Here is a 13020-nt window from a genome sequence, read left to right as displayed (position 1 = left end):
GCTTCGGGGCTCCGGAGTTTACTCGAGATACTTCCTCGTGAAGAAGAAGACGGGAGGATGGCGCCCCATCCTAGACCTGCGACGTCTGAACAAATTCATCAAGGCGCAGAAGTTCCGGATGGTCACCCTCCAGCACGTCCTGGGTCAGCTGGAGAAAGGAGACTTCCTGTCGTCGTTGGATTTGGAGGATGCCTACTTCCATATTCCCATCCTAAAGGGGCACCGAAAATTCCTCAGGTTTGTGGTCCAAGGGCGTCACTACCAGTTCAAAGCCCTCCCCTTCGGACTACAGTCGGCACCCAGGGTATTCACCAAGTGCCTTGCACCGGTGGCGGCGCAGCTGCGCCGCGAGGGGATCCACGTCTACCCCTACCTGGACGACTGGCTCATCCGAGCCAAGACGAGGGAGCTCGCCATGGAGCACACGGCAAGGACCGTCCAACTTCTCACGGACCTGGGATTCTCCGTGAACTACGCCAAGTCCCACCTGGTACCCGCGCAAAACGCACTGTTTCTGGGAGCGAAGCTCGACACAGTGTCCCTTCTGGCCTCCCCGTCGGAGGAAAGGACCAGGTCCATCCTGGGCAAGGTACAGCGGATGTTGGCTTCCGACGCGGCCAAGGTGAGGTCCATCAAGTCCCTCCTCGGAATGATGTCTTCTTGCATCTACCTCATTCCCATGTGCAGGCTCCGGATGCGCCCGTTGCAGGAGTTCCTGGACGCGTGCTGGATCCAAACGACGGGCGGCTTCGAGGAGAGGATCACACTCGACGAGAGTTTCCGCCGAGCGGTCCGGTGGTGGGGCACCCGCGTGCATCTGATGGCGGGCATGGACTTCCAGACCCCAGACCACCAGGAGACAGTGACCACGGATGCCTCCCTGGAAGGGTGGGGAGCGCACACCGAAAATCTGCACGCGAGAGGCCTTTGGCTCCCGACGGAGAAGTCCCTCCATATCAACGTCCTGGAGCTCCGTGCAGTGTTCTGGGCCCTCAGGTCCTTCCTTCCGTCCCTCAAGGGCAAGGTGGTGAGGATCTTCACCGACAACACCACCACCATGTTTTACATCAGGAAACAGGGCGGAACCAGGTCCCCAGCACTGTCCAAGGAGGCGCAGGACCTGTGGCGTTGGGCCGTCGCCCAAAGGATGTTTCTGGTGCCGTTTCATCTGGCAGGGATAAAAAACACCATCGCCGACTCACTCAGCAGGGAGCTGCGCTCGTGCCACGAGTGGGAACTACGGCAGGATCTAGTGGATCGCCTCTTCCGACGGTGGGGGACACCCCAGATCGACCTGTTCGCGACGGCGACGAACTCCAAGTGCCGGAGGTTCGCCAGCAGGTTTCCCCAGGCGAGGAGCATGGGCGATGCTTTCTCGTTCCCCTGGGAGGGCCTGTTCCTCTACGCGTTCCCTCCTTTGCCACTGCTAATCCGGCTCGTCAACCAGCTCAAGAGGTCACGGTGCAGGATGATCCTCGTCGCACCTGCGTGGCCGAGGCAGATATGGTTCCCGGACCTTCTGGACTTGTCAACGTCCCCGCTAATCAAGCTGCCGGTGGACGCGGATCTACTCTCCAGGGAAGGAGGCGCCATCCTCCACCACGATCCGAAATCGCTGAACTTGCAGGCCTGGCTCCTGCAGCGCTAGAGTTTGGAGGATATGACATACCGGCCGACTGCAGAGAGGTTCTTGCAAAGGCCAGGGCGTCCTCGACTCTTAAATGCTACGGACACAAATGGAAGAGGTTCTCTGTCTGGTGCCACGCACAGAAGATTAACCCTCTACGGATTACGGCTCCCCAGGTACTGCCGTACCTGCTGACGCTGGCCAAAGCTGGACTGGCACACGCGTCCATCAAGATTCATCTTGCTGCGATCTCCCGATACACCAGAACCACGGGGCGGACGTCCTTGTGGTCTCATCGTCTGGAAGGGACTGTTCAGATCGTTCCCGCCGGTGAAGGCTCCCGCCCCGGCGTGGGAGCTCAACGTGGTGCTGACCAAGCTCATGGGACCTCCGTTCGAGCCTCTGCACTCGGCCCCGTTGAAGTTTCTGTCGTGGAAAACAGCGTTTCTTGTGGCCATCACCTCCGCACGACGGGTGGGAGAGATCCAGGCCCTTTCCTGCAAGACCCCGTACTTGACTTTTCACGACACGAGGGTAGTGCTCAGGACGCACCCCTCCTTCATGCCCAAGGTACCGTCGGACTTCCATCTCAACAAACCCTTGGTGTTGCCTGTGTTCTTCCCGTCGGCTTCGTCGCCGGCTGAGAGGACTTTGCACTCGCTGGATGTGGCTAGAGCGCTGAAGTTCTACGTGGACCGCACAAAGTGTTTTCGGAAGACGTCACAACTCTTTGTGAACTTTGGACCTGTCAATCAGGGGAAGGCTCTCTCGAAGGCTTCCATTTCCAGATGGCTCTCCGGCTGTATCATGTACTGTCACCGGTTGGCAAACCGACCGCTGCCTGGCCGTCCGAGAGCCCATTCCACCAGAGCGATCGCAGCTACCACGGCGTTCCTTTCTGGTGTGCCCCTGCTGGACATATGTAGGGCTGCTACGTGGAGGTCGACGCACACCTTCATGAAATTCTACTGCGTCGATCGGGATTCCAGGGAGGAGTCCAGGGTCGGCCAAGCAGTGCTGCGCAACCTGTTCGCCTGAGGTGAGCCTGGTGAGGAGGTAAGATGCTTAATGTTGAGTTTGATGTGATGCTTAATGTTGAGCCTTTGCCACCTCCCGTGGTTGTGCATGTGTGTACTGCTATGTATTCTTTATTCATGAGCATGTGAATCCATGCCAGACCCCATGCTGGAGAAGGAACAAGTTACTTACCTGTAACTGTTGTTCTCCAGCATGGGTCTGGCATGGATTCACATGCGAACCCTCCCGCCTACCCCTCTGCGGCTCTTCACTTGGTCATACTGCCACTTCACGTGCTACCAAATCTGAAGATGGCTGCCAGAGGCGGTGCTTAGGTAGAGGGCAGTCATTGGCTGTGGTCAGTATGACGCAGAGACCAGTGATTGGTTACTACTACGAAAGACAGATCAGAAACGAAACTGATACTGGTTTTTTCTTTACCGAGGATTCCCAGCCTGACGACGGGGAATATTCATGAGCATGTGAATCCATGCCAGACCCATGCTGGAGAACAACAGTTACAGGTAAGTAACTTGTTCCTTCTCCTCGGCAGTCAGCAGTGGTGAATGGCCCCTGTAGTGTCAAATGGTGTGGTATTGAACGCAAAGACTTATTTAGGCTGTTATTACGTTGCAGGAGCCTACTGTAACCTTCCATTCCTGATGGGGAAAATAAAGCTAAAACCATACTCTTATTGCTTGACATGTTTCGTTAACAATTAGTATATATTGTCAGGTAAGCTTATGATGTAATTTCAAGACATTGCTATAAAACAATGTATAAGTATTATTTAAGCTCTTGAAACCTAAACCTTAGCAAATATTCATATGAACTAAACCTTGGAAGATATGAGGTCACATGCTAAAATTGAGGCCTGGACCACATGCGGGTTTCACCACTAAATTGTGATCCTGGGCAAAAGAATAATCTCACTGTGTCTTCTCCTTCCCTGGAATTGGATCAGCTCACAGTTTATGCTATTGTGTAAAAAGAAAAGAAAAAGCTTTACTTGTGGTGTGCTAGATTGTGTAGTTGCTCCATATATAGTAACAGTAATGACCATTCATATTTTGCACACCACAAAGCTATTTGTCCATTGGATTTTTTATGGCAACATTTTGTACTTTTACTACCCATGATGCCCTCAAGTAGAAAGCACTGATGACACTCTTTGTAATATTATTTTCTGTGATGCCACTTTTGGTGATTTCAATACATATTCATATTAGGAAGTTTGCATGTCTTTTCTCAAAGGGCCCCGGAAATCCCATGACATGCCTTAGGGAGAAATTGAGCCGTTAAGTGCCCTTTATGCATAATGCTCCTACAGTTTTATTTTTTTGTGGTGTGTGTGTTTAATTCCCACTAATATTACTATAAGAATGAATACAGGGGGAGTGAGGGTGGTATCGGGGCACGAATTACGCAATATGGACCCACGCACCACAGAATTCTTCTGATGCCACCCTATGCCAAATGACATATGCATGTGCCAAAGTTTCAAAGAATTACGCAAAGTGTAGATCGTTAATTAATTGAGCCTCTATACAAACTAACCTTTTTCTAAGCTTTCAGGTTTAAATATGCGATCTGAATTTATTTTTGGTGCAGTTTCTGTGCCTTGCATAATAATTTTAGAAAATGCCATAGTGTGGCTGCTAACTCAGACATTACCCATTACCTTACCACCTGACACCTTATCATGCAACCTTTTTTAAAAATACAGCAACAAATAATGTACTCACTGTAAGTTCCATCCAACAAGTTTTCAGACAAATGGAGAAAGAAAATATGGGTCATTAATCTTTTTTCAATGCCAACACATCTTCAGTCACTTGGCACGACTCAATTAAAGTAAGATGTGCACACTATGAATGACGCATAACTAAATGTAATGTATTAAAGGTTGAATGTCCTTTTAACCAATAATAAAGAAAATAAATGAATAACTAAATACAAAAAAATTGGCTGTATCATTTATAAAACTGAATTTGTAATCTTGATTTGAAGATAAAATCTGAGCATCGACTTAGAGTTTTTCGCAGTGCCTCAGAAGGACTAATTCGGGCTCCTTTTGAGTACATTTAATTTCTTTATTCATGGTGTTTAATTCAATGCTGCCCATGATGCTAATATTAGAGTACTACTGAAGGTGTGCATGCAGAATGTGTTAATATACATTGATCATGTTTTTTCGCTTTCTTAATAGGAACTAATAGACAGTGGAGCGATTGGCGATTTGGTTCACATTCAGCATATGGAACCTGTAAGTAGTTTTGCATTAGCAAATGCACGTTTGCCTGTATTTCCGACAGGATTACTGTGACTTATTTTAATGTAGGAAGAATAAAACACAGAGAAGTAGCATCGATACGCCATAAGATTTATTTGGAAGGAGGATTTTTCTTTCACATGTTGTGACTTTGCTCTCTTTGTGTCCCAATCTCTAGAGTTTATCTGTACCTGGTCGTTACCATCTGTGAGGGGTTTCAAATGCTGGTAATTGGGATCAGCAATCATATGATTATTTCAGAATAATCACTGACTATGTAATTGTCGACCACTTAGTAGTTACATTTATTGTACGTAGATATGTTGACGACATGCAGTGGATTTGACACTTGATGAGCGCACACGCACATCACTACAGACTTGCAAGATGGCAGGATGACAGCTGAGAAAGTGGAGGAAAGACCTTGTTGTAAAGACTGCTGATCCCCCTTGAAGTGGATTTGCTTCCAAAGGGTGAACTCATGCATTAGGCTGGCACACAAAGCCTTAAGTAGGTCCTAAATCAGGACTTTGCAACCTTTGGCTCTCTAGATGTTTTGAACTTCTAATCCCATGATCCCACACGATTGACTATGCAGGCTAAGGCAGGTGTGAGTTGTAGTCAAAAACATCTGGAGAGTCAAAGGTTGCTGACCCCTGTCGCAGATGATAATTACACTGTGACACAATCTAATTGGAAGGTTCCAGTGATAGGGAAGGTAAAGTGGCCACTGTAATCGTGAAACCTGCAAAACGGGAAGTTATTTTAAAACTTTCCTTGGGTTGCTTGTGGTGTAGTGCAGAAGGAATGTGACATAGCACACCAAGCTGAGATCAACTCAACATCTTGAAGTAATAGCAGTGTTAGATTTCATTATTCCAATGCAACACAAACCGGCTCCTGCAAAAGCCTGGAATGGCAATGTGACACTTTATACGTATCTGCGTTTACATGTGCTCTTTTTGAGAAAGGGTCCAAGCTCTGCCTTAATCATTAGCCACACATGTGGCGCTCCTGCATGGGTAGGCGCAAGAAACCAAAACACCCAACACTCACCAATGCAACACCGGGTCTGGTGCTCGTAAACCTCACTTTGGTGACCTTAATATAATAGTATGGGACAGAGGGCTTCATTGACGCTCTATAAATGCTTCTCTGAACTCTATGTGGATTATTGCAACTTTCCTGAAAGCAGCACAATTAAACCAAGCTCATTTCCTTCTCCCTGTCTTCAGTAGTCCTCCACCAGCCATGGGTACAGAGCCCATGACCATCAAGCCAAAAACTTGCCTGGGGCTGTACTTTGCTTACTGCAGAAACACTCCACCTCTTGAAGGACATACAAAGGTATCAGGTAATAAAATTGCGGCAAAAATGTCGCTGGTAAAGGTTATACCATTTAAGGGGAGCAGGGGCTGTGGCGGTGTCCCCCGCTCCCTTTAAATGGTATAATGGGTCCGGGGTTTGCGGGGGTGTCCCCCGCATCCTTTACATGATTGTGGCACAAAAAACCACTGCTTTTTTGCTGCGATATTTTGTATTCACAGCCATTTTTACCGCAATTTTAAGACATGGAGCCCATACAAATGAGTCAGTGAACCATAGGAAAATGGTGTAAAAGTACCACTAGTTGAATGTCAGAGGACTCCTCTTGCATAACTACAGGAGAGGGAGTCTGTTAGGAAAGATTTCCAATTAATGTGTAATTTTCCCTCCAGTTGTGTACCCCCCAACTTTTTGCTTTGTTTAACACTATAGTCTGACTTACCAAAGGAGCACAGCCTTCTGCTGCACTCCCTTGTGCTTTTCGTTCACTTCTTATGGGAAAACTAACATGCCCTTAAAGACAGTCAGTACTGGGATTTGGCCACCTAACCGTGCCAAATCACAGTTTACCTGGCAAGAAAGGGTTAAAAATATGCAAAATGATAAGCTGCCACCAGCCCTGTCCAACACACATCTGCACTTCTCCTGAAAATATCCTTTGAGAGTATCTAGGGCCCTTGGAATTGACTATTAGACCCAAGTGCACTGTACTTTAAGGTACATTGTATACTTGTTACATGTTGCAGAAAAGTTGCAACACTGACAAGGACAAAGGGAAACAAAGTCTCCCAGTACTAACTGTCTTTAAGGGCATGTTAGTTTAGCGGAACTGGCCTGATCCATCCACCAGGGGCGGAGAAATCGCCACTGTCCCATAGCTGAATCAACGCTGTATCTTCGTCGCTGAAAGCCGCAGAGCTGCGTGATTGCTGCATTTGAACTTGTAACCGAAGTGGACTCGACAGCCGTAGTTTGGTCCGGAGTGCGCCCACGGTCGGTGAGTAATTGCAACCCTAACCGGTGGCCCCTAGCGCATCCATCCATCCAAGACCCTGCTTTGCCCATTTGAACTACCGCCTGTGCCAGCTTCGCAAGTACATTTGAGCATTAGGCTCCTCATCTTCGGGATTTGACTGCGTTTCAGTTAGGACTGTGTTTGATGCAGAACGGCCTTAACACTATTTGCACTGCCTGCTTCCTTCCCTGTTTAGGTTGTGGACCCATTTGGTGCATTCATCCTTTAGACCCCATTGGTCTTGTATATATATGTTTAGATAAGATTGTGTCCTTTACTCTGTGTGCTCATTGCGGTCTTTCAGTCACCCTCACCCCTCCTGAGACCTAGTCTTGACTGCCGCCAAGCTACCTTGATTGGTCTGGCTTGTCCAGAAGATTACCCTGTTCCAAGAAGCTAGGCTGGCCTACTGAACCTCTGCCCACCAGGTCCGAGTTCACAAATCCGTCTTAACCAATTGGTGGCAGCGGTGGGATAAGACGGAAGGTATCCAGTGTTGCACACTAGTGAAGGCATTTCAAGTTTTTCCTACCCAGGACACATAGTGAACTTTGTAATGATAACTGTAAAAGGCCATAGACGTATCTTATATAATGGGAACAAGTACCTTCATAACCTTAAATGCTTCTAGATCAGAAACATTGAGAAAGATGTGTACTGAGAGGGGTTTACCTGCTCAAGGTGCAAAATTGGAAATGATTCAGCAAATGAATGAAAAGAGCCACAACTCAGTGCCATAGCCTTAGATGAGAGTGCAAATGGAGGTGGGGCTGCTCCCACTGGCAGAACTGACAGTTCTGTCGCTACCCTCATCCATGGTGCCCATGAGGATGATGTAATGTCCAATGTTTCCTCTGCAAGTGCTGATGCTGAAGCTATGCTGGAATTCAAGATGCAAGAGCTGCTGTTTAGGCAGAAGGAGCTTGAATTTCATATGACTAAGCTGAATATAGAGCAGGCAGAAAAACAGAAGGACAGGGATCACCAGTTGGAACTAGCCAAGGCTTAAGATTCAAAAGGATCCCAGGGATCCGGACATGGGTCTGGGTCCTCCTCTCATTCAAGATTTCCTAAAGATCTGCTCAGTGTGTATGATGCGAAGAATGAAATCATGGACTGGTCGAATGCATTTGAGTATGCATGTGAAGTTCTAGAGGTTGTAAATGCAGTTAAGATTGCATGGTTGCTCAGCAGACTACTCCATTCTGGCTGCAGTGCTATTATGGAAATGTCAAAAGCTGAAAGAATAGATTTTGCAATGTTGAAGCAAACTCTCATCTTAAAGTTTGGAAAGACTCCTGCCCAATACTTAAAGAGGTTTAGAAAGTACATAAAGAAAGAAGGAATTACTTGGGTGTCATATGTTACTGATTCATTAAAGAACTTGACTGGCTGGGTTGAAGGCTACAAGGTCTCCACCTTTGAGGGTATGATAAGTCTTGTCATGCTTGTACATATGTTTGCATCTTGTTCCCCTGAGCTTAAGCAGCATTTGGCAAATTGAAAGAAGGTAGATCTTAAGAAGCTGGCCATTGCAGCAGATTTGTGGGTGTCACATATAGTGTCCCACAAGGACAAGACTCGTCCTGGTAAGCAGGAGGAGGGGAAAAAGTCCAAAGATAAGGAGGGGTGGGGGGATCTGATAAAACTTCCTCCCAAAAGAGCCACAAAAAGAAATTTAAGGGTAAGTCTCAAGAGAACACACAGGGTTGTGGAGGTTATCCTCAAAACAGAACTCTGGTTACAGTAAGCCTCCCTATGTCCCAAGACCCAGTGGATCTTGTGTGGCAAGTGACCATGTGAAGGGGGACCCGGATGTAAGGTTAAAACCTTAGGGGTCCACTCTGCTTGAAAGGGGCCCCTAGGGGCCCTGACATCTATGGAAACAAGGCGGGTCACCACACATGATAGAGACGCCAGACACGAGGTTGTATTCCCAAAGCTAGGGTTTTATTGCAAAGCAAAAGTCTCAGTTGGCCAACTCTGTCTCAACGCCCCGCGACGTGTATCTCTAGACTTCGAGGGACGCAAGAGAATGAATTACGTACATCAGTTACATATATACAAAATGCATATCAAACAATCAGCTATGACATGGTTAACACCCCTCTTCATTGGGTTTCTTTGAACTTGGTCTGATGATGGACATCTCCGACCACTATGACACCTTCAAACATCTATTCTAGTAACAATTTGCAATTTGTGAGTGCGTAGGCATCTTTCAAGTAATTGAATAGAACATGGCGCTTCTGTTCTTGGAAGCAAACTACATACAGAGGGGGTTGCATTCCGGACCTTGCTATCTGTCTGGTGCTATTCGTGTCCTGGGAGCCGACATGCTCTTAGCGGGCTCAGCAAGGGGGGCTGTTAGATAAGCATAATTCAAGCGTTTAGCGGTATCATTCTAACATATTCCACCATCTAACGAGACTGGCTGGCAGCTGTGAAATGATTAAATGCCCTGCAGCTCTGCTTCAAGGCTACATTAAGGAGGGAGCCGGGCATTCTTCCTGGCGCTGCCTACGTTTGTGTTTTCAGCAAAACTCTTATTATCCTATCGGCCCTGTGGCCTTGTCCTTTTCATATACAGACAACAATGTTCCACAGTCGAGCAGTGTAAGCGGAAAATATACTGCGAAGCAATAGGAACAGAAAGCAATAAGCAATGGTTAGAAAACAAAAAACAAAATGGCGATTCTTGTTACATCAAAATGGCCGTTCATTGGAAAACTCGAAAACCTATATTTTGTCATATCGTGCATGAGACGGTTGGCCCACGGCCACCAAAATGCGTTTGCGGTCTCAAATTAGATTTCTAGACTGACAGACCCTCCTTTGGCTGTATGCCAAACATCTCATCTATTTATTGAAACCTCTTCTAGTGATGATGAATCTGAAGTACTTATGTCTGAGTCTCGCATGCTATCGTGGTCATCGTTGCCTTCATTAATATCTATGGTCATCAACTCTCTCATTACTCTCATCTCATTTGGGTCTGGGCTAGTTCGATCATGAGGTTGTTTTTTCTTTGTTATCATTTTCATGCATCCTTCCGTACATCCCTCAGTTGCCTCTGCACAAACTATGGGTACACAATGTATACAACAACAACACGTTAGGAATATTCCGAACACCACTACTAGTATTGAGATCAGCTTCCATCCCCAAGATCGTAGCATTCCCCAAAACCAAGATCCTATTTCCCAGCTCCCTTCTCCCGTGGGGAGTTCAGAGCTTAGAACGTGCACTTTCTTTATTGCTTCAAAGATCGTGGGGGAATAGTCATCGACATAAACGCAACATGCTGATCCCACTATTTTGCAAATTCCCCCACGATCAACCAGGATCACATCGAGAGCCATTCTATTTTGCAGCGTCATTAACCTGATTCTGCTTTCTTCCAACGTCATGTTAAATAATATATCTGTTGTTGTGTTTATTGTATTCTTTAGGATTCTGGACAATTGCCTTATATTATAGGAGTTCTCTATCTGTCCTAAGAATGGAATGAATGATTTCGCTACAGCAGTTGCTATTAAAACACCTTTGTCAGTCCTCTTGACTCTAGTTCTGGATAATTTGGCTATGGCTGCTGTTTCCAAGAGGAATACTCCTGGGAACAATAGCCCGAGATAACATGTACCTCCCCAGTTTCTGGGCAACCAAGGGTATGCTTTCTCTCCACATATAAAATAAACTGGATCACCTACGTATACTGGTTCTATTTCCCATTTTAGTACCACCATATTCCTATAACCAGTATATGTTCCGACCGAAAAAGATCCTTTCTTTTTCAGGCAAAACGGGACAGTTCTTGGGCTATAATTCACCGTGTAAGATGAGGGAATCGCATCTTTGTTCCCATCTGTTCTTACACGAAACGTCATTACAGATGTTTTTTCTGGCGGTTCATTCATGTTGGTTCTGTCAAATCGACCCGTATTACTCTTATTCCACTTCCCATAGAACATTGCACCTAAAGATGCACTACATACAGAACTTAATGGTAATGGCTGCACATACCACCCTATTCCTTTTCCGGCATGCTGTGGTAAATGGGCACATACCCAGCAGTTTGTTTTCTTCAGGATTGCATGTGTCATGTTCATTATTAGAAGTAAGGTGTTATTTCCAAAACCTTCCCTGTGTTTTTCTTCCATTGGGGGTAGGGTATAAGTGATCACCTGAACCGGGATTTCAGTAGTGGATATATTAATTATCGGTAAAAACATTTCTCCAGCATTGGATCTTTCATGGATTCACATGCTTAGAATATTCCCCGTCGTCAGACTGGGACCCCTCGGTACACATATATAGCCTTTTCCTATAGGAAAACTTCCGACACTTTTGTGTCCTATCTACGTCCTTTTAGGACCCGCCTACCCATGCTCCGTAGGCCGTCCCAGTATAAGAGGCCAGCCCCCGCGGCTCCCCTTCAGATGTCAACCGTCTCCAAAGTAGTGGGATCTCCTCGCGTCGTCTTACTATTTTGTACAAGGTTGTGTACCTGGAGTTGGAGTAAGGTGAAATTTTCCTCCATGTCAGGAAAAGCGCTGTTCCGTCCGTGCGCGACGTGCGGCTTGAAAAAAGTTTACGAGGGGGACGGACATATGGATTGTATATACTGTCTCCACCCTCATCATTCGGCTGATAACTGCAACATATGCAAAGGGTTTTCTCAAAAGACCCTCAAAGAACGAAATCGACGGCTGGTGGCATGGTTAAATGATGGAACGGGGGCATACCCCCCTTCGGAGGTAGGCTCCACACAATCGGCGAAAACATCACACCGCGCTGCCTCGTCGGAACCACCGGCGAAGAAATCTCGACCGACGGAAAAAGAGTCATCTCGGAGTCATTCAGCTAGAGAATCCTCGTCGAGAAAATCGTCATCTTCATCAAAAAAGCATGACAAGGAAAGGCCGAAATCCTCCTCGGGCGATCACCATAGATCGACCACGAGTCGAGAGTCGAGTAAAGGCAGGCCAAGTGTGGAAAAGGCGGGACCGCCTAAACCACCTGCTAAGCCACCGTCGTCGACGGCGGTCCAGTCATCGGCATCCACCCTACCACTGACGCATGTGGTATCCACCGTCACAACGACTGCGACGGTGGCCTCGTCAACAGAGGTTCTACAGGAAGCCTGAAGGCCTGAAGTTTTTGATCCGATCCTTCCGGATACTTTACTGCAGGAACAGGCTGTGTCGCTGTCCTCGGGGGAGGACGAGAGCGGGAGAATAGCTGGCCCGGCAGACCTCAGGCTACGAGTGGTTGACAAGTCGTCGACGAGGGGATCCGGAATTCCAGTGTCTGCCCCTCTTCTCAATCCTCAATCTGTTTTGTCGTTGGAGATTCTGTCCACGCTTCAGTTTTTAGTACAGTCGTTGGACCAGAGACTACCTCAGGTAAACCTGCCACAGTCACCTGTCGACGAGCCGGGCCCGTCCCGTCCACCGACGCACTTACGCATGCCAGTCTCAGCACCACAGGCACCCCAAGAGGAAGGTGAGCTGCCAGATTCAGAGTCTGACAGGGGAGCCATGTCGGATATCTCATTATCCCCCTCCACGGATCCAACCTGGGAGTCAGAGGTGGAGTTAGAAACCCCAAGAAGCCCAGCTCACCCGTCCCCCCCCCCGGACGATATTGCATCATTTCATTCTATGATGGAGAAGGTGTGTAAGGAATTTGGATTGTCCCAGGAAGAACAGAAAAACGACTGTTTTTTGTTCGACCACATGGGTAAGAGAAGGAGGTAAGTGT

The 13020-nt window shown here is 47.3% G+C and overlaps 1 protein-coding gene across 5 annotated transcripts in view; it reads left to right on the top strand.

Annotated features, from left to right (window-relative positions):
• Nucleotides 1–13020, top strand: part of LOC138472640 (putative 4,5-dihydroxyphthalate dehydrogenase) — a 2792617-nt gene that overhangs the window by 1154451 nt on the left and 1625146 nt on the right. For all 5 annotated transcript variants that reach the window (XM_069610913.1, XM_069610911.1, XM_069610914.1 and 2 more), the window contains one exon: nucleotides 4854–4910. In XM_069610913.1, coding sequence (XP_069467014.1) covers nucleotides 4854–4910 — 57 coding nt within the window. The remainder of the gene's footprint in view (nucleotides 1–4853; nucleotides 4911–13020) is intronic.

Source organism: Ambystoma mexicanum, chromosome 8 (genome assembly GCF_040938575.1).
Source record: "Ambystoma mexicanum isolate Mex_15411 chromosome 8, UKY_AmexF1_1, whole genome shotgun sequence".
In the NCBI taxonomy this organism is placed as follows: Eukaryota; Metazoa; Chordata; class Amphibia; order Caudata; family Ambystomatidae; genus Ambystoma; species Ambystoma mexicanum.
This window is presented reverse-complemented; position numbering and strand designations above follow the sequence as displayed.